Source organism: Gasterosteus aculeatus, chromosome 3 (genome assembly GCF_964276395.1).
Source record: "Gasterosteus aculeatus chromosome 3, fGasAcu3.hap1.1, whole genome shotgun sequence".
Classification (NCBI taxonomy): domain Eukaryota; kingdom Metazoa; phylum Chordata; class Actinopteri; order Perciformes; family Gasterosteidae; genus Gasterosteus; species Gasterosteus aculeatus.
The window spans coordinates 6780296-6806219 of NC_135690.1; the positions used below are offsets into that span (position 1 = coordinate 6780296).

Consider the following 25924-nt stretch of genomic DNA (forward strand, 5'->3'; position numbering starts at 1 on the left):
AAAGTTGACGGGTAGCAAACATAAATCAGAAGGCAAGTCTGATCCAGCTGAAACCACATTAAGAACGAGGTAAAGGTTAAAGTACATGAGGCCCACCGGCCCGTTTACCAGCACTAAGGCTGCGACAGCATGAAGCCCGCTAAATTCAAGAAACCCGCCTCCAAGGAAGGAACAGGCTACTGTGACTTTAAGGGATTATTGACTCTCTCTCTCTCTCTCTCTCTGTCTCAGTCCCGGTTGGACCGGGTCCCGTGCGGAGCGCAGTCAGTGCCGACCGTCCTACCGGCCACACGTCGCACGGAAGGAACAGAGCTCCGTCTCTCGTCTCATTTCGTCCCTCCTTCCTCTTTCATTCATCCTTCTATAGCCGGACTTCATCCAAGGAGACTTTATTGCGCGGCCTTGCAGACGTGGAGATGTCAGGAGGCGTTCGGAAGGTGGGACACGTGTCTCTGATTTAGAGACATGTCTCTGTTCGGGGCAGACAGCTGCTCACACTTGTTTTCGTAGAGAACCTTGTAGCCACTGGAGAACCCGAGCTTTGTTGGCAGAGATGTGGCGCACGTCGTTGCTGCTGCTGGTGTTGTGCAGCTCTCTGCAGGCCGACCCGGAGGCTCCCCACGCGGCCAGAGAGGCGGACCATCTGCGGCAGCGCTCCCTGGGGACGGACGCTCCTGTTGCGGGAACGGAGCAGAGCGCTCAGCAGCCCACTGCCAGGCCCCTGGAAGAGGAGCTGGATAACCAGGAGAACATCATCAGCCAGGTCGGTGGGACCCTTCAAAGCCCGGGTTGATGTCCCTCTCCATGAGACTTCCACATAAACCATTCTTTTTTTATTTACAAGTTAATTTATTTCCTATTAAACCAATTCCAAAGCCCACGAATGATTTGTTCAGCTCAGTGTAATTAATTTGCTGTGCTTAATAGTTGACATAGGGACCAGAGTTAGACTCCATCCTGTCTTTCAGCTGCTGGGCGATTACGACAAAGTGAAGACCGTGTCGTCCGGGTCGGACTGCGTGTGCCGCTGTATCGTGCGACCCATCCCACGCTCCCACTGCAGCGGCCTGCCGTCGCCCTCCGGGGATTCGTACTCCGTGGAGACGGTCACCAAGGGAACGGACTGCAAGAAGTGCGTGTGCATGGCTCCGCCTTCCGCCGTCAACCCATGTGAGGGAGAGTACAGATTTAAGAAGCTGCAGGAGGCCGGCAAAGAGGACATCAAGGTACACACAACACAACATGCATGTCTGCTGCTTTCTCTGTCTTTGGACCTTTCCGTGGCGTTGACCTCGGGGCTTTGTCCCGTCCAGCTGGCGACCATCATTGAATTGTTGGAGGGCTCTCTTTACGGAATGGACTTGTTGAAGCTCCACTCGGTCACCACCAAGCTGCTGAGCAGGGTGGACAACGTGGAGAAGGTGAGCACACACGCAAACAGAGACGTGGACACACACACAACAAACACATGCGCAGGACAATCATCCACTACACCCTCGGTGTACCGCACGAGGGAATGCAACTCCAAACCTTTTTATCTGCCTTCCATTTTCCAAAGATAAAAGCTCCAATCACTCATCATTATAATCATTATACACACTTGTGTTTTTCATTTAAAGAGCAAGGGGAATCCTGGTAAACCAAAATTAGTTTTTGTTGCAGTCAGCAAGAGGAATGCAGATTTCTAAAAACATCTCACCCCAAATAAGAGGAGCAGGAACACTGAAGCACATAACAACCCCTTTTCTGTCGCTTTGTATCCCCACCACACACCTCTATGCTGTAAGCTATGATGGGAAACTTTTTTTTCATTTTTCATGAGGAAATGAATTCTTAATAGGAGCAGAGTATTTGCAACACACATACTGTGTTTATTAGAACCAAAGTAACTGGTATCCTCTGTGCATGTCTTGTATAGCGGCTTTCCAAGAGCGTATTTCCCCAGATGATCGAGGTATATATCTGCATTAATTTATTGAGCCAAAGTTCCTTTAAATGTTGGAAACTGGTGCCGTTAAAAACGATGGTGAATTACAGTATTCACCCCCCCTGGACTTTTTTCCATCAACACAACACGCACAGTACTTTTATTGTGACAATAATGAGAAGAAAAAAGTTGGCATCTGTTGGACGCATAAGTATTCACCCCCTGAGTCAATACTTTACCTGTTTAAACCTATTTTACTGCAACTACAGACCTTTGACTGGGACGATTTTAGAACGTTAACATGCTTTGATTTGAACCATTCCCTTGTGGCTGTGGCTGTATCTTTAGGGTCAGATGATGAACCTTTGGCTCCAAGTCTTTTGCAGAATGCATCATGTTTTCTTCAAGGATTTCCCAGTATTTGGCTCCATCCATCTTTCCTAGTACAAGTTTCCCTGTACCTGCTGAAGAGAAGCATCTGCACAGCATGATGCTACCGCCATGTTTCCCTGTTGCCATGGTGTGCTCAGGGTGATGGGCAGTGTTGGGTTTCCACCACATAGCGTTTTGCATTGATGGCAAAAAGTTCTATTTTTTGGCTCATCTGACCGGAGCTCCTTCTTCCACATGTTTGTTGTGTCTCCCACATGCCTTGTGTTGAACTCCAAACAGCGCTTTCTTCTTGACACTCTTCCATAAAGGCCAGATTTGAGGAGTACACAGATAATAGTTGACCTGTGGACAGATTCTCCCGCTCAGATGTGAATCTCTGCCGCTTCTCCTCTTGGTTGCTGCTCTGATTCATTCTCTCCTTGTCCGCCTGGTCAGTTAGGTAGGACGGCCTTCTCTTGGTAGCTTTGCGGTTATGCCGTATTCTCTTTTATGGAGCTGTGTGAGATGCTCAAAGCTTGGCATATAACGTTGCTTCATACTTCATCCCTGAGCTGTTTGGTGACTCCTTTGTCTTCATGATGCTCTTTGTTCAGTAATGCTCTCAAACACACTCCTTCACAGAACTGTATTCATACTGAGATTAAATGGCAGACAGGTGGACTCGATCTACTAATTATGTCACTTTTGTTTTAGAATCATTTTGAAATCCATGTAAACTTTCCCTCAACTTCCAGATGATGGAATATTTTTTGTTTGTCTATTTGTCTAAAATCCCAATGAAATCTGTGGTTGAACCATGACAGGAAAAGTCCAAGGGGGGTGAATACACATGCAAGGCACTGTATCTAATGGATAACTGTGATTATGTGAGCAGAAAGCCTTTTGTGAATCCAGCTTGTGTGTGTGTCTGTGTGTGTGTGTGCACGTCAGGCTTTTGCCCGTAATTTTACTGAGAGAACGAGAGAAAAGGAACGTGTGAAGGAAAGAGCCAAAGAAAAGGAGAAAGAGAGGAAGGCCCAGCAGAAAAAAAAGAAAGTGAATGATTTGGAGCGTGCAGGACAGAAAAGTGGAGCAGCTCCCTACGGCAACAAGCAGGTATCAGAAGAAAATCCAGGATCTCACCGGAAAACAATCCCATATTTGTTCAAAAGGATACAGGAATGTGCTCGTTGTCTTTGCAGAAGAATAACGATGGTCAGAAGAACAGACTGGATGGACTGGAACAACAACAGCCGACCAGGAATACATCAGGATCTCAAAAGCCTGTCAAAGAAAAGACTGAGCCAAAGAAGCCCATCACAGACAAGAACGCCAAGGTCATCAGGGGCGTGACCTTCTACAAGGCGGAGGGAGAGAGCTACAACGAGGACGACGAGAAAGGGAAAGGAAGAAATTGTAAGTCTCGGGTACAGTGTGAATTTATACATCACATTATGTTGAAAAACCATCACAACGTAAGTAATCCCCTCCTCAACAGATTGTTATTCGTAAAATGTTGCCTTCGAACGCTGTCGGGCGTACACCATGGCGCTTTCGTGTAGTAGTTTTAAAACTGTACAGAAACTAGCCTTAACTGATTTGGCCACTTGGATGGCAACCGGCAGCAAGAAGTGAACACAGCATTGAAATGAGAACAAAGTGAGTTTTGTTCAGTATTCATGCTCTTTTAGCTTTGTTTTTGGTCTCCACCACCCTTTGGGAACAATAGCTGCTGTAGACGGGTGGGGGTTATGATTTGCTGTAGGTTCATCGCTATGAGCGACCTCGTTCACCTAAGAGTTGTCACAATCCATCGTTAATATAAAAATGAGGAGAGATTACTGTTGTAGTCCAGTTGGAATTAAAGGATGTCCATAACCTCCTGAGGAGCATCAGATCAGGTCTTGGCAATGTCATTCAACAATATGCTCTCCTGACAAATTCAGTTCCTTGCAAAGGTTTGATCCCGACAGCATCATCTATAACCGAAATAGCAAGTGATCGCCTCGCAATTTCAATAATAAAAGCCTTAATCATGTTCATTACTGGCACACAGAAAAAAATCCAACCCAAAATGTCTCCATCTTTTTCTCTTTTTGCTTCTTTAACAGCAACCCTTACTGTAAATGCTTCGGTGGACTTACCCCCACCTACCAAGACTTACCCCACCCAGAGTCCAGGACCTTCAACCATTGTTACACAGCTAGACCTTGAGGACCGATCAAGGAGAACGAGCAGGCCTGCACCCAACCAGCAACCAACCGCTGCCCCAACTTCAACTACTATTCAGACTACGCCTCGCTTCCATCACCCCACCACCTCGCTCTCGGACACCAACACAGGCCGTCCCATCGATAAGTCCCCCACAGTAAACTCTCAGGCAGGGTCCAAGAGTCGACTGAGCTGGACGGAGAGCCCTGCTGACCAACCAAAGACCACGAAAAAGCCTGGTAGAGATACATGTAGTACTGTGGTTTTTCCCGTAGACAGTCGACATATTGACAGATATTAATCACGTTATTATAGTCTTGACTCATAGTGTCAACTTCCATGTGTGTTCCTCAGCAGTGTGTAAGGACACAGTAGCCAGCATCTCTGAACCGGCTCAGCAGAACTCCTATGGCTTGAGCGACGGAGCCTGGATGAGAGATGGGCGCGGCCACGGCAATGTCATCTACCTTACTAATGGTCACTATGGCAACAACCTCCTGGAGTTCCGAGACATGGAGACCTTCAAATCAGGTATAGGTTTTTTTTATGGCTGTGAGTTTGAAACTGTGCCAACTTTCTGTTCTCAAAGGGGGAGCAACGGTGTTTAACATGCATTCCCTCTAATGACCACTAGGGGGCGACTCCTCTGGTCCCATAGAAGTCTATGAGGAAATGACTCTACTTCTCTCTTGATTTATTCCCTCAGTAAACATTATAAACACAGGTTGATGTTCTCGTTCCCTCTTTCCAAGTCTCCTTCAATACATTATGGTCAACGTAGAGTCAAATAGGTAGGTTGCATCCACGGGACGGTCCGATCTGGGAGTTTTCCATGTTTTGTTTATTCTCATTTGGTTATCAGTTGATCAAAGTTAAGCTTAAAAGTTTGATCCCAAAAAAAACTTTTCAGCTTCAGCTTTCGGTTGTATTTTCAACCTCCCACTCGAGCCACTTTAAACAAGTTAAACAATAAACAGCAGGATTTGCTTTCATCGATCTGCCTCTGCGGTCTTATGGCATCACTGCTACCTGCGATGCACGAGGACCAGCTGCTGCTCGACAAACTAGAACAGAAAGCTGAGCATTTCCACAGAACGATGTTCTGCTTGTTGTCTGCTGAGTAGATAGACAGCTGCTCTCACTCTCACTCGCCGTTGAAACAATTGCCTTTTACTGGCTTAAGATGTTGTCTCCTTCAATCTTTTTGTTCTCCCCGCAACAATGTGTGCATCACGCCGAACTGGGCCGTAGTTCCAAAGGTCATGTTATGAGTTGTGACACTGACCGGTTGTATGTGTGTTTTCTGCGTGTGCTTCCTGCTCAGGTCAGACAAGCAATTCATACAAGCTGCCCTATAGTTTCACTGGAACCGGCCACGTCGTGTTTAGTGGAGCTTTCTACTACAACCGGGCCTTCAGCAGGGACATCATCAGATATGACCTGAGACGCAGATATGTAGCTGCCTGGACCACGCTGCACGATGCTATCCTCGAGGAGCAAGCTCACAGGACACAAACTGAAGTAAGACGCGTGGTGTGACCGTTACTGAACTGCAGAGCAAACACTGCAAGACGATTTACTGGTGGAAAATACACTCTGCACACTTTAAAGGGTCAAAAAAGGTCAGTGTGGGGAACAGAAACACTACAAATCACGTAGAGGGCAAAAGGTTAAATGCTGAGCAGTAAAACAGCTGTTCATAGGGTTGATGGCGTGTTCGTATCTCACATTGCCAGACAGAGATGGCGAGCAAATGTTTTACTTTAAGTTTAAGTTTCTTTACTGCTCAAATGGCAGGACCAGCAGAACAAAACCGCAAATAACTAGTGTAGTGACAGATTTTGGGAAGCCACTCGGCAGGATGCGGGAGAAGATCCGGTTCCTCACACAGAGATTCCAGGTTGTTTGTTTCTCCGGGTAAAGTTCCCGTTTATTAGTTTTTATATTATATGCATGCATTTGCTTCCTGATCTCACTGTGCGTCTTGGGTAGTGCTAAAAAGGTCTGGCAGGTCTCCCTGCTACCGCCATTCGACCTCTGCAGCTCATCCAGAATGCAGCAGCTCGACTGGTCTTTAACCATCCTAAATTCTCCCACACTACTCCACTCCTCCGCTCTCTTCACTGGCTACCGGTGGCCGCCCGCATCCAGTTCTAAACACTGGTGCTCACGTACCATGCTGTGAATGGATCGGGTCCAGCTTACATCCAGGACATGGTCAAACCCTACATCCCAACCCGCACTCTCCGCTCTGCATCTGCAAAAATACTCGTCCCTCCCTCACTGAGAGCAAAACACTCGACTAGATCACGACTCTTTGATATCTTTGCTCCGAAATGGTGGAACGAGCTCTCTGAAGACACCAGGACCACAGAGAGCCTTCACATATTCAGACTAAAGACACACCTCCTCAGACTCTACCTCCACTAAAAGACTTACAAATTGTAGCACTTTAATTGTACTTATAACGCCACTCCTCTATAGCAAATTGTAAATTGGCTCATTTGAGGAAATTGCACTTTCTTGTTTCTTGTTCTTCTGCGTTTGTATCCTTATGGTTGAATGCACTTATTGTACGTCGCTTTGGATAAAAGCGTCAGCTAAATGACATGTAATGTAATGTCAAAACCATGCGATTACACACGCATCATTACCTGTGCCCCCGTATGTAGACTCCCTGTCACACTATTAGACACCGCTAGCCGTACTTCTGAAATGACAAGCTCGGGCCACAAGGGCTCGTGGGACACAGCGGGTTAGAGCTTTTTACCCCTTCAAGTCTTCATGCAAACAATGTCCTGATTTTAGCCCTGTCCTGGACTCCACCGATGTCCATAACTAAAACCAGGCTCTTCAGTTCAGCAGTGCGAGTGAACCAAAACATTTAAAAAGGTCGCAAACTAGAGGCTGGGTGGGGTTCATGTCCCCCATTTGGTTCCAATGTAACATTTTTTCAAGGTTTGAACATTCAATCAATCAATGTTCAACAACCATTGAGGAACGCTCTCTTCCAGAAGGGGTTCTGTGGATGAAATGGGTTCTTCAGGTGGGAGGAAACAGGTGTGGGGAACTGTTTGTTTACATTAAAGAAGTGACAGGAATATACAGTAGCCGTACAAGAATCCAAATACAATATAGTAATGTGATTTCAGTTCCTCAAACCCTTTCAGTTACAGCAATTTGTATATTTCTTAGTTGGAGTTTGCTGTGGATGAGTCTGGCCTGTGGCTGCTGTATCCCGCCGTGGACACGGAGGGCTTCCACCAGGAAGTAACGCTGCTCCTCCACCTCCGCCACCGAGACCTGCAGCCAATACAGAGCTTCCGCACAGGCCTTCGGCGGGGTCGCTACGGCAACAGCTTCCTGATTTGCGGCGTGCTCTACGCAGTGAACAGCATGGAGCACAACTACGCCAACGTGACATACGCCTTCGACACGCACACGCTCACGCACAGCGTGCCGGGCCTGGCGTTCACAAACACGCACGCACACACGTCCCAGCTGGCTTACTGCCCGCTCGACAAGAAGCTGTACGCATGGGACGATGGACATCAGATGATTTACGATGTCGTATTCGCATATTAGCACAGCAAATGGACACATAGTTGGAAGATTCGACAGCAATTGAGTGTTTCAGACAAAACAAAGCTGAGGACGTATTAAAAATGACTGTGGACCAGTCTGACTGAATTTATTTTCATATTGACTTGTAGCTTTTTCAAACACACCAAAGTGAGAATGAAGCAGCCAGAAACCAAGCAGAGACACATATTAAATCTTTTATATATCTATGAAATATATATTAAAAGAGAAAGTATCTTATGTGTGTTGTACACAGTAAGAGTTTAACAATCCGTCGAAGCTAAAAAACGAGGCAGCAAAAGGCGCATTCGACGATGAATCCGCCGATAGTCGAGACATTTCGCTCAGACAAACCTTCCAAGCACAAAAACCATCGACGCGTAGGAATCATACACGCTGACTGCCTTCAGTGTTTTCAACAAGATTATCAACTTAAGCCACTCAGAGCCAATTTAAACGCTCTCAGAGGCCTTCACGCAGGTTTTTTGTGGGGGGGGGGGAGGGGGTTGGGCTTCTGAGTGGCTACGGGGGCTGTCGCTCTTTCCCCATTCTAGTCAGATCCAATCGGATCAGACGATTCTGGAAAAAAGGTTGAACCATCCGGATTGCCAAACCAGAGCCGATTTTAGGATGAAGTCTGGATTTTCTCTCCTGCTGTAAAACCTGCTTTGCCTGAATTAACACATCAGAACTCTGACAAGAAAGAAAAGTTCGTTTCGGAGCAGGCTAGCTGAGGTAAGAACAGGTTGACACGATCGCTCTTTCAATTCCACGCTCCTCGTGTCAGATTTTGATACTTTTTTTTTAATTGGCTTTCCGCTTGTTACAACATGCAGTGTCTTCCATGTATATAATAAGCTTCCATGTTCACAGGAAACAGGGTTTGCTTTTGATAATGCTGAGGGACGTATATTATCTTTTCAAAATAAACGTCCAACCTACTCAGGTTTAATGTTTACCTGCTACAAAAGAGCTTGGTTAGGTGTAGGAACAGGTGGGGGTTGGGTTCAACTACGTACGTTGGTTACGTAAAGTAAGTACGTTGTTACAGAACTGACATTATCAAAGTACACAACAAAATTAATGTAAAATAAGTCAACTTTGACAATGTTTTCTTTATGTATCGCTGCTCAGCGTGTTGCATATTCACCCTCGTTCCTGTCCAGTAACCTTTTTATTATACTGCTTTAGGAACAGGAATTGGTCTCTACAACAGAAGTCCATTCATTTACAACCATCGTTGAACATTGCTTTGAATGGAATTTTTTATCGTGATTAATTGCATGAATTGTTTTTTGTTGAAAGAAAATCCAAAGACAAGGTTGATTTCAACGGCTTTAGTCCCAGTTTAGGCCTCTTTGTTCGTTAATTTATAATAAACTATTTTAAAATGTCTTTCCCATTTTGTCTCTTTTGTTCTCCTGCATCTGTCCTGTGCAGCCTAATGTGGGAACTATTTCTGGGGTTGGTTTAGTTTTTCCTGGAAGCAGAAGAGCCCCTGGAAGCATCCACGGCGGAAAATAAGCCCCCGCCAGAAAGCTCAGGACACAGACCAGACCTTGTACATGTTGCAGAGCCCTATAACCATTACAGCTATAACATCTGTTAGATAAGAACACTGCGTCTGCACTCAAAATGCCCCAAAATGCCCTAAAATACCAAACACATGTCTAACAACACACACAGGAGGCAAAAACAGGGGGAGCTACTAGCGCTGCTTCATGGACTAGTTTATGGGCCTTCTGCTCCAGACGAGAGGTTTTCAATAGACTCTCCAGAGAACACCAATTTCCAACTCCCGGCTCCCTAAATCGCAACAGTCTGTACCTGCACTTTTTGATCAGCAACTGCACACACTACAGTGCCCAAAAAGTAGGGCATGGGTTAAAAAAGAGAAAGTTTCAAGAAGAATATGTGAACCTAAACAAATTTACTTCAAATGCATGACTTGTGTTCCAGTAAAGCTGATTGGACCCTCTGGAGATGACATCAAAAGTTATATAACCATCATGTTTATGTGTCGGTGTCTGTGGTGTGTGTGTGTGTGTGTGTGTGTGTGTGGTAAGTGACCACCTAGCAGGACGCAGGAGAAAGGCGCCCATTCAGTTCAACCGCATCCATAGTGTGTGTCTGTGTGTGTGTGTGTGTGTGTGTGTGTGTGTGTGTGTGTGTGTGTGTGTGTTCTATAAGACTCTTTGAACCACTCTGAAAAACATGAAGACCGCACACACAGACAAACACGTCCTTGTCTTTGTGCCATTGTAAGGTCACCAGACCAGAAGACGCTTTCTGGTCGCCACCATTTCTTGAGGGTTGTAAAGTATCTAAGAAAATATCAAATAGGTATTCTTATACCTGTATATGTGTCTCAGTCAGGACCCTCATTGAAAAACCATCACCACCAAATACCGAACCTCAAACCGTACCATGACCTTTACCTCAACCTAATTCATTTAAGTAGAGCAGGAACCAGAAGGTTCTAAAGCTCTATGAGGTCCTCACAACAATACAATGACAGGTATACACACAAACACTCAAAAACACAGTGCTATCAAGTTCACAGAGTGTGCTTTATTTTATCATAATGTCTGGTTGGAAGATAGCAGCGGTATTTGCACACACATTCCTGACCCCCACTGGGCTGTAAAGAGGCAAAAAGAAAGAAGGAGAGAGAGAGAGAGAGAGAGAGGGAGAGAGCGAGAGAGAGAAAGAGAGAGAGAGAGAGAGAGAGAGAGAGAGAGGGAGAGAGAGAGAGAGGTTAACATGTGCAGTACAGCAACACTCACCTAGAAACAGAGGAGAAGGAAAGTAATAATTCCCAGAGATTCCTCTGGGAAGTTCAACATAATCTCAGGAGCATGAACAGGATTTCATTGCCAAGCTGATGTGTGAAATGATGCAGGTGGTTCTTCGCTCTCCTTGTGGTCAAACGTAAGTGCATCTATCACGTTAACGCAGCTTCTGCTGCAGTTGTACAGAGACCAGATGGAGGGTCGCTCCTGCTGCACTGCCCCAAAAACCAGAGGAAACAGAGGGAGGTGGTCAAATGCCTTCTCCAAGTCCACGAAGCACACGTAGACTGGACGGGCAAACTGCCAGGACCCCTCCAGTGGTCTTGCGAGGGTAAAGAGCTGCTTCACTGCTCCTCTTGAATCCGAGGTTCAACAAGCGGTCGCAGCCTCCTATCCGCTTTACAGGGAAGGCTGAGCAGTGTGATACCCAGATCGTTCCATCACACATTCAGGGTTTAGTGGCTGTGACGTAGTGCTGATACAAAATCTACCGATCTATGTTGTTTGTGATGAAGCCTTTTCCAGTCATTCAGCAGGAAAATGAAGAGGTCAAGAGGTTACGATAGCTTGTGATATTTCGGTTGCACATGCTATGAAATACAGACGGGGCTTCAGGCCTCCTATTCTGGTGGAGAGGAAACATTAGAAAGCAGAAGACAGTAATGAAAAGAGAGTCGGCTGTGGTGGCGGGAGGAGGAAAGTGGTGGGATAATAACAGGGCCGAGGAGAGACAGAGATGAGAGGAGGACGAGACGGAGAGAAAGCTAACGTGTCTCCCAGACATTCAACATCTGCTTTGCTACTTTCAGTCACTCCGTCAGGAAGAAAGAAAAAGTAGAGAAAATATGCTCATGGCACAAAACGGCAAGCATCTATTTACAGGCATAACACTAAATAATTGGATGCAAAAAGTGTAAGATTGCTGGAGGTCACACATCTATCACTTTGAGAAAAGCAAGACGGAAATAGCTCGTTCCGGAAAGTTGAAAAAGCATGAATCTGCAGATATTGTCTCCCTCAATTTACTGCCGAAGCATTTTGCATTCTTCTGAATAATGACTGAGACCACAAATGGGGAAAATCACTTTTCCTGCAAGTCGATCAGAGCGGGAGATCTCTGAAGGCAGCTTTCCCACGAGCCCAGACTGAAAGTGTTTGCACGTGAGTCACATCCTCCGTCGTGTCACCACCTTGCTCTCCTGCTTGACGGGATCAAGTTACGGGAAGCAGGTTCGTGAAAGTCCTCTCTGTTCGGGGGCAAAAAGCAATGCTAGAGCAAACCTCCCCAGGCTCATCTCACACAGCAGCAAACCAGAGGGGTTTCTCACCAGGGGACAAGGTGGAGTTCATGTGGAGCCTCCAGCAGGTCCTCTGGTGCATCGCAGGCTTCGTCGTCTGTGACTGAAGAGGGCCGTGGCAGGCCTGCAACACACACACACACACACACAATTCAACTCAATTCAATTAATTTTATTTTGTATAGCCCAAAATTGCAAATTACAAATTTGCCTCAGAGGGCTTTACAATCTGTACACATACAACATCCTCTGTCCAGAAACCTTCACATCGGCACAGAAAAACTCTTTCTAAATATATGGGGAGAGAAAGAAACCTTAATGAGACTACAATGTCATGTGTACAGAATGAACAATGTGAAAGATGTACAAGACATTCAATTCATATAACAGAAATGATTCAGACAAAGTACTAAGCAAGGTGTACGACAGGATCACTGCAGGGACAATCACCATCAGATAGAACCACCATCAGACAGAACCACCATCAGACAGAACCACCATCAGATAGAACCACCATCAGACAGAACCCCCATCATATAGAACCCCCATCAGACAGAACCACCATCAGATAGAACCACCATCAGACAGAACCCCCATCATATAGAACCCCCATCAGACAGAACCACCATCAGACAGAACCACCATCAGATAGAACCACCATCAGACAGAACCACCATCAGATAGAACCACCATGAGATAGAACCACCGTCAGACAGAACCACCATCCACAGAAGCGTTTGGGGAGGGAAAGCAAAGACTTTAGGAAAGGGAAATGTTTAAGGTTTATGATGACAGTAATAGTTATATAATATGATGATGATGATGATGAGCAGTAGCAGGTGTCAGCAGGACCACGGCAAGAGGCAGGAACAGGGTCCAGACTGAACCATGTTCCATGGAAACCTCTAAGGAGAGAAGTCACTTGCACCGTCAGGTGACGTAACACCTTCTACAGTCCAAACGTCGCAATATTCTAATGCAACCTCTTTTTAACTGTCCAGCCTTGAGTAGTATGATGCCGCTTTGCTGTGTGTGATTTAACATTGTTTAAAATGAATGAAGTAGATTTGAATAGAACAACAGAACCGGCCCCTTGAAAGGAAAAATCAGCCTCTGTAACAATACATACGCAGCGACACATCTGGCCTCTGCATGTACTCTGCGCTGTACTTTTATCACTGCAATAATTCAATGTGAGCTTTATCTGCCCGCCGTCTGGAGCAATGAGGGGGGAGAGCCCTGGCTGTCCCGGGACTCAGCCAACATGTCTCTGCTCACCAGATCAGGAACTGCAAACACAATCAGCTATTTGAAGCCATTGAAAAAACATGTCATGTTAGTATGTGTCATGTGACATTTAAAAGAATTAAACAAGGATTATTATTTTTATTCGTGCACAATTTGATGCTCTCACAGGCTATTAGGTTGAACAAAACCATCTGATGAGAAAGGAGGATGATGCTTTTCTGGACATTTGTCTGGTCCTGCAGGGGGAGTTTACGCTGTATTTCAAAGGGTTTCCACGGTAGCAGTACAGCAACACTCACACAGTCTATGAAGGTGCATTATCGCCACATTTATTGTAGTTTATTTATAAAGGCTGTTGCTGTTTAATGGAAGAACTCTTCCATTCTTGCTGATGCTTCAAAGAAGCCGCCAGCTCCATTTTACTGTGCTGCACCTACCATATACATCTTTGCAGAAACGCGCAGTGACACATGGCGAGCGCTGTGAAACGCTTGGTGAGGTGAAGACAAGCAAACCCATTGTGGTTTGTGTTAAACTAATAACATGACAACGTGTGTGAGTAACGTTACAACCGCAGCAAAGTAGTTAGCACGAATAGATACGACCGCCCGCAGCAGGCCTTGTAACGTAAGGTTCTTCTGCGATGGTTCAACCCATCCAACTCAAGTCACACCTAACATCTCGCTCAGTATGATACCAGGTAGCTTGTGGAGTCACTACATAACGTTACAAGGTGTTTGTTACTAACTACATAGTAAGGAATGCATTCGTCAACATCTGAAAAGGAAGGTGGACCCACCAACTGACAACACCTGCTGGACCAGACGCTTCCAAGGTGGGCCCGGGAAGAGGGGGAGGAAAGCCCAGATAGAAGCTAAGTTAACCCAGCTAGGACCTAGGGCCACTCCACTGCCCAGCCTCATGTTGGCTATCTAAAGCCCTGGGGTCGGTGACTGTTGAGCCCACATCTTCACAGAGATCTCGCAGAAGTTGACCGACAGATAGCAGGACAGATGGGGACCGCAGTGGGACGAGAGGAGGAGGACTCTGCGTTTACATTATGATGCTTGGGGCTCAAACATACGCTCCTCTTTCTCAAACCCACCTCCTACTACTTGCGTCCCACTGACTTCACCTCTATCGCCCTCACTTTCCTCTTTCACCCCTCTGTCTCCTAACCAAATTCTTACTCTAGTAACCTCTGCCCGTCCAACCATCTGCCCTCTTGACCCCATTCCATCACATCTTCTACAATCTATCCCTCCTGACCTTCCTTTCCTCAGCTGTCTCATCAACAATGCTCTGTTATCTGGCTGTTGGAGTTAACCCTCTCCTGAAGAAACCTACCCTCAACCCTTCTGAAGCAAACAACTACAGACCAGTCTCTCTTCTTCCCTTTTCATCCCAAACTCTTGAACGTGTGATCTTTAACCAACTCTCCTCCTATCTCCACCGTAACAACCTCCTTGACCCCCACCAGTCAGGCTTCAAAGCAGGCCATTCCACAGAGACTGCTCTCCTCGCTGTCTCAGAGCAACTCCACACTGCTAGAGCCGCGTCTCTCTGTCCTCATCCTTCCGGACCTTTCTGATTCATTTGACACAGTAAACCACCAGATCCTTATTTCCTCCCTTCAGGAACTTGGTGTCTCAGGCTCTGCTCTCTCCCTACTCTCATCCTATCTTGATGGCCACACCTACCGGGTAACCTGGCGAGGATCTGTGTTGGAACCTTGTCCTCTTACTATTGGAGTTCCTCAGGGTTCCGTCCTGGGTCCCCTCCTCTTCTCTCTCTAGCCCAAGTCTCTCTGCGCTGTCATTCGCTCGCATGGCTTCTCCTACCATAGCTATGCCGATGACACCCAACTAATTCTCTCCTTCCCTCACTCAGACACCCAGCTGGCGTCACGGATCTCTGCCTGTCTGACTGAGATCTCTCAGTGGATGTCCGCTCACCATCTGAAAATCAACCCTCTCAATCCTTCTCTTTCCGGGAAAAGATTCTCCGACACAGGACTTGACGGTTAACTTTGGCAACTCCGTGTTAACGCCCGCTTTGACTGTTAGGAACCTGTAGGAACCTGTGCTCCGAAATGGTGGACCACAGAGAGCCTTCACATCTTCAGACTAAAGACACACCTCTTCAGACTCTACCTCCACTAAAACACTAACAAACTGTAGCACTTAAATTGTACTTGTAACGCCACTCATCTATAGAAAATTGTAAATTGGCTTAGAAGAGGAAATTGCACCTTCTTGCTCTTATTGTAAGTCGCTTTGGATAAAAGCGTCAGCTAAATGACATGTAATGTAATGTAACATCTGTCACAGTCATGGTTATGTCATGTCTACATGTTTATTGTGGAGATGTCAGCCATGTTATCTGCCCACAGACTTGTTTTTGTTGCTGCTGTTAACATTCCATATCATCAATAGATCTCTTTCTCTGACTTAATGCAAAACAAACACTTTCCTCAGTTTGCAGAAACGCACAACTGCAAAAATCTTTACTGCAGCGTGAGAGCAACAACCAAGGCGGTTTTGAGTACTTTGCCAGGTGTTCAATCTTCGGTCTGCACATCTGCACTAAGTAAGGCTGAAGGGATCGACAGAGTGGCCACCCACCCGTCCAGTTTACAGCCCTGGTCCAGTTGGACTTTGCAGTTTATGTTTTTCAATGGCAAGATGATCTGTGTGTGTATCAATTGTTACTTATCATCAAAATACTGTATGCACTTGAACCTGTCATGATGTGACACTTCGAAAGCGGCCATGAGGTGATTATTTTTCTTTACTTCCTAAAGTGTAATTGTGATCTATCACCATCTCTTGGGATCTTAGCTGATAGATGTATTAACTCATTTGCACATATGTCATGACCTCATGTCTCACACACACACACACACACACGCTCTCTTTGGGAAATCCCCGTTGATTGATTATTATTCCACAGCTTATGAGAGCATGGAACACTCAAACCACATCCTTGGTCTCTCTTTCCTTTATTTTTTTTCACACATTTTCTCTTCACCTCATTCAAACCCCTTCTTCAACCACTGTTACATAACCCTCATTTGGTTGGCGGTCACGTTTATGTGGGTCCGCCTCCTCCCCTTCCTCCTCTCTACACCCTCTTTCCAGTGTGTGTGCAGGTTTCCAGCGACCTCTGTTAATGCCGCTTACTGTAACTTCAACTGTACTTCAAGGGGTCGGCTTCGAGTACCTCGGTAACTGTTTTGCTCAATCGTGTTTTGCAAAAAATACTGAGATAATGTAGGTTGTTACAAAAAAGCTTCTGCACATGACATATCGTCTTAAGGATCGGTGACGTATCAGAATCAGCTTTATGATTCAGTATGATTTAGTATGTTTATGCATACGTGGAATTTATATTTTTTATATACAATAACAAGGAATCTGTAACATTTATTCAAAATGATATACATATGTATGTCGGTCCAGGTGCTGCTCGGCGATCCACTGACAGGTGGGGCTGGGACAGTGAGCTGGGAGAGTTTGGGTCCAAGTACCCGCGATGGTGTGGAACGCCTGGCTGAAGACGACAAACAGAGCCCTTGCATACGTCCCTGGTGTGGAGGTGATGCAGCATGTTAACTACATCATCCACCAACCTGTCTGCCCGGATGCAAACTGCAGGGGGTCCAGTAGGGGCCCTGTGATGTTCTTCAGGTCAACACCAGCCTCTCAAAGGACTTCATGCCCATGGACGTCGGGGCGACGGACTTGTAGTCATTTAACACCCAACAACTGAATGACCAAATGTCGTAATTCATTTGACCAGAATTGACTTCAAAGACGAAACATTGGTAGCTCAGAGCGAAGCTACTTTGGGCCAAACAACATCTCAACAGAGAGAAGACCCGTTTCCGGTAAAACCCTCCGCGTACCACAGCCAAAGAATGAGAGGCCATTATATGCTCATTTTATGTATGGTTACTTTGAGAACCTTTTTTTTATTTAGGTTCTTCAACAAACCAGAAATGGTGCCTGAAAGAAGCATTACTTGAAGGTTCTTTGAGGAACCTTTGTGGCTCCTTAAAGAGCAGTTCAAGGAGTTGGGTCTTTATGGAACACCGGTTCTGAAAGGTTCTTTGAGCACCCAGTAATGGTTATTCAATGGTGAGGAACCATTTTTTGTTCCAGATGGCTCCTCTATGTTTCTGTGAGTAACACTTAAATTGACGTTAGACCTTCCCAAGAACACCTCGACTAGCGGAACCGGAGATCATCTAAATGTAGTCTGTAGCTCCATGATCATCTCCAGGTTTTACTTCTTTTCTTGTTCAGCTCCCACATTGTTATTCCCTGCCTGAGAAGCTCTGCGGCGCCCTCAGGTGGTGGAGGAATGCCACCACATTGGGATGGAGTAGCTTCTCCAAACAAGGGCCACGGCTGTAGAAGGGAAAGTGCCCTTACTAAATGACCAAACTGTTTTTGGAATTGGTACACATGTTCTAAGGCGGCCGTGTCCTTAGTGCGTGATACACATATTTAGAATATGCTATAACATCTCATGTTGATGAGATGTGAATTCTTGTACTCTTAACCTTGTTTATATGTACTGTGATGCTGGTCAGTGTAAAAACTGAAACCTTCAATTCCTTGCTCTTAATGAGTGAATAATAACTATGAGACTTGATTTATAGTTTGGTTATTAGTCCCTTTTTACGGTGGTGCCCCGTTATTTATTTATTTAGCAAATTATCTTAGTGATTATAAATTCTATTGATGTCAATGATTTAGTTTCAGATTAGCTATTGACCAAATACCCCCTGCCGTTCCCAACAGTAGGCTTGCATGTGCCTCGCATTTTTCAACATGCACATGATATTTTATTGCTTTAATTAGTTTTATAACATTGCATTTTCATATTTAACAGAAACCTTATGACATACAGAACAATAAAGCAAGTTCCTTTGAGCTTAACACGGCTATATCAAGCTAATAATACAATATCCTAGACTTTAAAGTACCCTGGGGGGTAAGACAGTAGTGCCACATTCAACTGTCAACATAAAACAAATAAATAAAAAAAACTAATTATTGCTTAAAAACATTTAAAAAGTAAATTTCAAAAGAGTCTTGCCCCATTTCTCCTAGAGGCCCTATAAGGAATCCAAGGTACCTGGCTTTCATTTATGCAAATTCTGTCAAGTTCCCATAAAACACCTGACACGTGTATAAATGTGCTTTGAATAAAAAAAAATTGTCTCTGCCTGCAGATCTTAATATTTCACCAATCGCTCTATTGAAAAACTTCCTGTTTGGAACAATAAATGGCCTCTGGTTGTCTGAGTGATCACGAGAGTCTAGAACTCTGTTCGACATGCTGTTGCTGTTCGACAGAACATCGCATTCTACCTCGAACAATTGAATGCAATTCTACATCAATATTCTGCTTTTTCCCAAACCGGTCCTGTCAGAGTGGAGCTCGCTGTTCATCGGTCAATACGATGCCAACATTTTATGTCTACATCTTCTCCAATGTTGTCATTTGTTTCAGATTTCCGAAACTGAAGAGTTTCTAAAGACTGAATATTTTAATTCAGGATTAAAAACCAAACAATTACATGAAGGCCCATCGCACAGAATGGCGAGCATTGCCTCCTAATGGCTCTCAGTATTTTAACGCCTAAAGCCAGGGCTGATAGCTGAAATGCTAACGAAGCTATTCTCACCAAATGTGTCAAATGCTGACAGCAGACGGAGTTTACTTCAGGGAGAATCATCTGGTGGGAGGAAACATCTGTACATAACTATTATTATGACTATTACTCACTAAGAGCATCAAAAGCAGATTTAAACATAAGAAGACAAAGGATCAGATCCGCAGTGGGTTGCTAAGCTTTGTCAAGAAGAGGAGAGGAGTGTCAGCTCGTCCCTCTTTGAAAGTCTGTCTCAACACTGCAATCAGTTTGAACCAGTCTACCCATTATCCTACTTTGAAACCTGTACTTGTTCACCAGGACAAGACTAGAGCGGTTTTACATCGTACTACGTTCAGAGTAGTTGAGCCCGGTGGTCCTTCATCTACAGGTTGAAGCCCAGCAGACTAATGGCTGTACAACAGATGTGGCCATACAAAGGTTACTGACATAATCTTCAAATCTTAATGATTCCTTTACAGTGTCTGGAAAAACGCAATAGATTTTTCTCATACAAGTATGTGTTTTTATTTGTCATTTCTGTACATGTTGCTGCACTACTTTTCACATTTAAACAGTTAGACTTCCCAAGGGATCCTTGTCCAGTCAAATATTAAGCATGGTATAAAAGTCTCCTTTGGGAAGGTTGGAATAGGACGTGCACCAGTCATTGAACGTTTACCAACAACATCCATGTAGCTGCAGGATTAAAAGATGCATTTATTTGTGGCCACTCATCAGATAACAGGATAAGATAGTTGTTGTTGCACTGAAACTGTCACGTCTGCGTGTTGAGCTGTCGGATCTCGTCCACTCGGTTGCGGTGCAGCTGGAAGGCGGGAGTGACCCAGCAGCCACACGAACACCGGTCACCACACCAGCTGAACGAGCCCAGCTTAGAGCGACACTTCGGACACAGCAGCTACACACACGGGGGGGGGGGAGGGGCACATCAGAAAACCTCCACAGCAATCTGACCAACATGCATACTTTACTTTGCCCTGCAGGTGTTATCATAAGAGTTAGATTTCAGCTTAAAGTGTTAAACACTATTTATCAGAACTTTACTGTAACTAAAAGCTGCAGGTGAATTCATACTTGTACGTCCTGATGAGGTACGTGATGCGTTACCTGTCCCGCCATCACTCCGAGTAAAGACGCTTCCATCCACTGCACAGGTTCGATGAAATAGGACGTGCACCGGACGTCTCCTGGACAACAACACGTTTCATGTCATTCATTGAAATACACGCTCAGTTCACGGGACATTTTGACTGTTATTGCAGATCCATGTTTTCCTTTTACAGAAAGGCCTTCAGCGTCTTTTCATGCTCCTCTTAATGAAGAAATACTCTCCAGATATGACGGAACTGATGCTGGACACTTATTTAAAGGATGTCCAGAGTATTGCAACTACAAAATATAATTCCTGATGCTTTTACAGCTGTACGGATGTAAGGATTAAACGTTTACTCTGGTTTTTAAGCCTATATTTTTGCATTGATTACTGCACTATGCATTTGGCATTAGTCATCAATCGTTGTGTAGTTATGTGCAGCATCTTGTTTTCTCAGGGTTCCTAATTGGGTTTATGGACGTTCATCATGCGTTTCCAGAGTCCCTGATCTCTGCCTCTTGTCCCTCCTGAAGGCCCCTCACAGGCTCAGATGGAGGAGATGAACAGCACGGTCGGGTTCTTACCGCCGCTGCTGCTACCGGACTTCCTGTGGCCAAAGGCAGGCGCTCCTTCTCCTACTGGGTGACTGAGGATACTGGAGCCACGGAACAGGGATCGTCTGCAGAGAGGAGGATGAAGATGGTTTCAGGGTGTGGATTTCCTGATGCTTGAAACGTTTTATTTTATAAATGAAGCACTTTTGCACTTGGACCCATGAACTCATGGCACTCATCAGACTGCACTGTGTTCACCTGCACTTCCTGCAGCGATAGGACGCCTCTGAGGAGCTGCAGTGGGCCGGGTCGACGGCAAAGAGCTCTCTGGGAACGTGCTGCAGCTCTGCTCACACACACACACACACACACACCAAGGGAACAGGAATGAATCAATGGAACATGTTGTGCGTTGGCCACTCATCTGCCAGCTTTTAATCCCACTAAATAAGTGTGTGTGTGTGTGTGTGTGTGTGTGTGTGTGTGTGTGTGTGTGTCGGGGGGTTACCAGGGTACTTCTCCGTGAGCTTGGTCAGTCTGTACTGTTTGTACAGAGGACCAGAGGTGTCCACTTCCCACAGCAGGACCTCGTAGAGACACAACTGCTCCTCAAAACCACAGTTGACCCTGAAACACCATCAGCTGTGCATCATGCGTCCTGATAACGACATCCATTCCGACGGGGTCCCCTTAAGAGACAGCCCACCCATCTACACACAGACACACACTCACTGTACGTCCGGTTTGGCGGTCTTCAGTCTGTGGTAAGCCTCGCTGAAGCCCAGCTGGTATCTTTTCATTAGATAAGCAGTGATGATGGTGGCACTGCGGCTCCGACCCGCCTGACTGACACAAACAATTACAACCTTTATGATAATCAAATGTGCCCTGTCAGCGGGAGGAAGACCCAGTTTAAGCATATTTAGTCATTTAAAAAACAATTAACGGTCTGTCACGGCCCCTTTGACATAGAACAGCATTGTATGTTGTATTTCTGAAATAAGTACACATCACTTTACTTTTCCAGTTTTGTTACATTTTGTAAAGATATATTCAAGTAAACTTACTTCAAATATTAAAATTGAAATTGGGGAACAATGCAAATATTTCCACATTTAAAACAGGAAGTTTACTTTCTGTCTCCAATTGCCACTTGAAAACTAGAATCAGTAAGTAAATCGCTGCCTTTCAGCACAAAGTAGTTGTAGCCACCAAACGTTGTGTGTCTCATTTCAGTAGTCTAGAGACAAATAGTCCCTGTACCTGCACGTAAACAGCATCGGGTCTCGCACCGTCTCATTCATTCACATCGATCATGACGTCCACCTTAATTGTCCGGTTGTGAAAGCTGGCATTGCCCGGAACCGATCAAACGGATCATTTGTGGGATTTCTGGGTTTTATTCGGCGATCGCCACCGAGCTGAAAGCTAAAATGTCAACTAACGGCCGCGCAAAATCTAACCTGCTACTTTGGGTGCGCAGTGATACGGAACGCTGGGGTCAATGTGAACAGCAAGTGTTATGCTGAAAAATGACAGTGATTCACTCAACCAATCAGAACGCTGGATTTCATCTACCCGTATTATAATTAACATTTAGTAGCGGTGTGCGGTTAAAGAATACAATTATCCTACAGTATAATTGACAATATTGAGTGCAGTGATGCAATGTTGTAGATAGACTGTGCGCAGGCTTTGTATGCAATTGAGCCACCCGTCGGCCCAGCGCGCCTCCCCTGGGGGTCCTGTCCCTCAGTTTGGGAAACACTGCAGTAAAGATTCTCATTGCAGTCGTTCGATCAAATGCAGCACTGAACACGTGTGTTGCTTGGTATTCTTTGATAATCAACTGATTGATTGATGAACACAGGATTGAAGTAAAACACTGGATGGAAACCCGTCGACCTTCGACCCCTTACCAGTGAACGAGTGCAGCTCCGCCTCCATCCACAGCCTCCTGAATGAACAGGAAGCAGTCGTCCATGTGACTCAGGAGGTCAGATGTCACCTCATCCAGAACATTGACCCACTTCCTGTGGAAGCCCCCATCAGCAGGACCCAGAGGGGCGGGCTTCTCAGAGTCCACGGACAGGATGTGAGTGACGGCTGAGTTGTGCAATGCCGTGATATCACTGAGGTCGGCCACAGTGCCGATGAACAGACCGGCGTCCACCAGGAGCATGACTGCAGGGACGGGCGCGGCGGTCTGCTTCAAAAGTCACACTCAAATGCCGTTTGTTACCTACATTTGTTGATATTTGGGTAAAATGTGAAATAAACACACTGATTTAGAAGATATAAAAACATCTCAATAGCAGGCAAATTAACTGTTTAACAGTTAAACTAAGATTTAGATTTAATTCATGAATATTCTGTTTCTCTGGTGTAACTTTGTATTAATCTTTTTGTTTACATATGTCACGTAACATATGTTATTGTTGTGTTATTCTATGGCTTCTCGTCCCATGACATCGATTCCCGTCTGTCATCTGTTGAAAGCGGTTTGTGCCGATGCCATTTGACACAAACAGCTGCAGGCCTGATGAGGCACCAGATGTAATAACATCTGCATGACGACGACAGCCTGAGGACCGGCTGCTTCACTGGTTCTCAACTGGTCTGTCTGCTGAGCCGCCACCGAATCCACGAACGCTCTCAACTCAAAGTGACTTAATTAAAAGATATAGATTATATATATAGATTATATATATATATATATATATATATATATATATATATATATATATATATATATATATATATATATATAACGTTAGATATATAGAATATCACAGGATGCACTGCATAACAAAACCAAACGATTTAAACCAAAACTATGGTCTAGGGACGGAAAGATTCTCCTTTACATCAAATTAGCTGGTTTCCCTTCAAATCAAAGATAAAGGACACAAGGTAACAAGGTAACAAGGACACAGGCTGGTTCGACCCGACCTGGCTCACCTGTCAAACTCTTCAAAACAAAAGGAAACGTGTGACAAATGTAGCAACTTTATCCGGTGTGATTGGAGACTTTTTGTGACGTGTGCACGTCATCTCGCTCATGCTGCCGCGGTCCAGCAACCCACTGAAAACGGGTCCGCGACCCACTAGTTGAGAACCACTGGCCTAGTTAACTCACCTCGTTAGCCTGTTAGCCCGTTAGCCTGTTAGCCCGTTAGCTTCGTCAGTGCGGCTTTGGACCGGCTGGGTTAAAAACAGCTGACTACAAGAACACGGTAAAGCGAGATCAACGCCAGAGAAGAAACGTGCCGCCACAGAGATCGCTCACGTGACGGTTGTTTGGCTCCTATTTCACTTGGTCCGGGCGGAAACAAGCAGCCGGTCTCTTAGTTCCGGATTTAAATCAAATTCAGTATAATTAGTATTATTTTTGACATATTTTGCGCAGCAAGGTGGCTAAATAACAGTTATATGAATGCAATCTGTTACAGCACATTACAGGCCTACTAATTTCCCTTTTCAAACAGGACGTGGTGTCACCAGGATGTTGCATGTTTCGCGCTGCAATAGAGCCAATAAACGTAGTTCAGTAATAAAGTGCTAGATGATAGTAAGTGAGGCCTAGAGTCGTACATGCACGGCCATCTGAATAACCTTTTCACAGTAGGCCTCAACAAAGCACTGCCTTATAGTCAATGTTTTACTGTTGAACACAGTAACAAGAATAGAAAATACTCACTTAAGTCCATAAATGATTCCTGAAATTTCAGAAATATTGATATCAAACAATTAACATATTGAAAGAATGTATCAATACATTGATCTAACAAAATGTTCCCAATTTGAATTAAGCCCATTTCTGTGTCTAAACAAAAAGAGTTTCCTTACCCATAAGGAACATAAAGTTAACCATCAAAACGATTCCGCTATAAAGCTGAAACTAAGGATAAGTGAGGTAACAGAAAGGCATCAGGCGGATGAGGTAATGCAAGCAGACGCTGGTAAGTCATTGAACAATTAGAGAGTAGAGCACTAAAACCAATTTGAGTAAATGCAGATCTACAACCTGTCAGTTACACAAAGAAACAGACACTTCCAATTCAGACCAATTCAGTCTGTTTGTATGCAGCGAGTGTAATGATGGATTAAGGCCAAGCCAAGTAGCTTTGTTCCACATACCATGCAGGACCTTAAAAATCAGGATTCCTATTTTAGAATCCCTTGTTGAACAGTCAGTGAAGGGAAGGTAGAATAATGGAGAACAGATCAAGCCTTGGACGTTTGGTCGAGAAGTCTGGCAACAACATTTTTAATTTCCTCAAGCCGTATTATCTTGTTAGAGCCAAGGAATGTAAACCACATAACAGCATGAATAACTTTGAGAAAATCATGAGACATCGGTAATCATCGAAGTGAAAAAACACAAGGCTAAGCTATCTTTTTAACACTGAGGTTATGATGTGGGGCGACGGAGGCTGCTCCATGTCCCATGTCGAAGTGTCCCCGAGCAAGACACCTGACCCCTAATTGCAGAACAATGTAAAAAAGCAATGGGTTAAAAATGCCACGCAAGTCGCTTTGGATAAAAGCGTCAGCTAAATGACCTGTAATGTAATGTGGTGACGTAGAATCCCACTGCGGCATTTAGAGCAGGTGCTCAGGGCCGATTCATCCAGCTGATTAGCAATGACATGCACACGGTGTATTAGGATAAAGTACAATAAGAATGAAGTTGTGTTTTTCAGACGCACTTTAAACCTGCGTGTCATATTGTCGGTCTTTCCCACGACCAGCCGGATGCGTGTGTGGTGTTCTGAGCTGCCAGCGTGTGTCCCACAGTCTGTACACGGCCACAATGTGGGGCGCTAATAACGTTTTACGGGCTGCTTTAATTGGAGCGTCTGACCGACGGTAGTGTGTCACTGTGACTACGCCCTCATCACGGGAGTTACACCAGCAGGTGAATGGGAACCGAGTGGGTGCTCGGATGACTCATCCCCGTCGGGTCATCCAGCAGACGGCCCGTAAGCGCGACAAACTCATTTGGAACAGATGTCAAACAGGCTACTTTTTAAAAAGCTTTACATCAGACTTATATATATGTGTAGAATGTCTGTGTGATCCAGTCAAAAAAACAAGACATTTTGAACTGCAAGATCCAAGAATCGAATATTCAACCCACAAACTGGACGCAAAC

At 45.1% G+C, this 25924-nt stretch overlaps 2 protein-coding genes across 9 annotated transcripts; one reads left to right on the top strand and one right to left on the bottom strand.

Moving 5' to 3' along the window:
• Positions 1-208: 208 nt before the first annotated feature.
• olfml2bb (olfactomedin-like 2Bb) lies at positions 209-9487 on the top strand. 2 transcript variants are annotated; one of them, XM_078098829.1, is made up of 10 exons: positions 213-763; positions 969-1226; positions 1314-1421; positions 1919-1954; positions 3251-3415; positions 3502-3715; positions 4411-4749; positions 4865-5041; positions 5835-6031; positions 7706-9487. In XM_078098829.1, the coding sequence occupies exons 1-10, from the start codon at positions 554-556 to the stop codon at positions 8093-8095; spliced, it is 2094 nt and encodes a 697-aa protein (XP_077954955.1). In that variant the 5' UTR covers positions 213-553; the 3' UTR covers positions 8096-9487. The 2 variants fall into 2 exon arrangements, with proteins under 2 accessions (XP_040027925.2, XP_077954955.1); XM_040171991.2 differs by lacking the exon at positions 1919-1954 and having other exon boundaries at positions 209-763.
• Positions 9488-19598: 10111 nt separating this feature from the next.
• dusp12 (dual specificity phosphatase 12) lies at positions 19599-24240 on the bottom strand. Of its 7 annotated transcripts, none has more exons than XM_040171947.2 (8): positions 23906-24240; positions 22686-22975; positions 21499-21612; positions 21275-21393; positions 21025-21112; positions 20797-20891; positions 20227-20306; positions 19599-20017 (listed from the first exon to the last, which is right to left on the bottom strand). In XM_040171947.2, exons 2-8 carry the CDS (start codon positions 22946-22948, stop codon positions 19874-19876), a joined length of 903 nt encoding a protein of 300 aa, XP_040027881.2. In that variant the 5' UTR covers positions 22949-22975; positions 23906-24240; the 3' UTR covers positions 19599-19873. The 7 variants fall into 7 exon arrangements, with proteins under 7 accessions (XP_040027881.2, XP_077954956.1, XP_077954957.1 ...); XM_078098830.1 differs by having other exon boundaries at positions 22686-22972; positions 23906-24232; XM_078098831.1 differs by having other exon boundaries at positions 22686-23008; positions 23906-24089.
• Positions 24241-25924: the final 1684 nt, after the last annotated feature.

Excerpts from the sequence above, each read along its gene's own strand:
- olfml2bb (XM_078098829.1), top strand. The coding sequence starts at position 554 with ATGTGGCGCACGTCGTTGCTGCTGCTGGTGTTGTGCAGCTCTCTGCAG. Across the intron at positions 1,955-3,250 it reads TATTTCCCCAGATGATCGAG|GCTTTTGCCCGTAATTTTAC; the intron begins GTATATATCTGC and ends TGTGCACGTCAG. Across the intron at positions 6,032-7,705 it reads CTCACAGGACACAAACTGAA|TTGGAGTTTGCTGTGGATGA; the intron begins GTAAGACGCGTG and ends TATATTTCTTAG.
- dusp12 (XM_040171947.2), bottom strand. The coding sequence starts at position 22,948 with ATGCTCCTGGTGGACGCCGGTCTGTTCATCGGCACTGTGGCCGACCTC. Across the intron at positions 21,613-22,685 it reads GGAGCTGCACTCGTTCACTG|TCAGGCGGGTCGGAGCCGCA; the intron begins GTAAGGGGTCGA and ends TGTTTGTGTCAG. Across the intron at positions 20,892-21,024 it reads TATCGCTGCAGGAAGTGCAG|ACGATCCCTGTTCCGTGGCT; the intron begins GTGAACACAGTG and ends TCCTCTCTGCAG.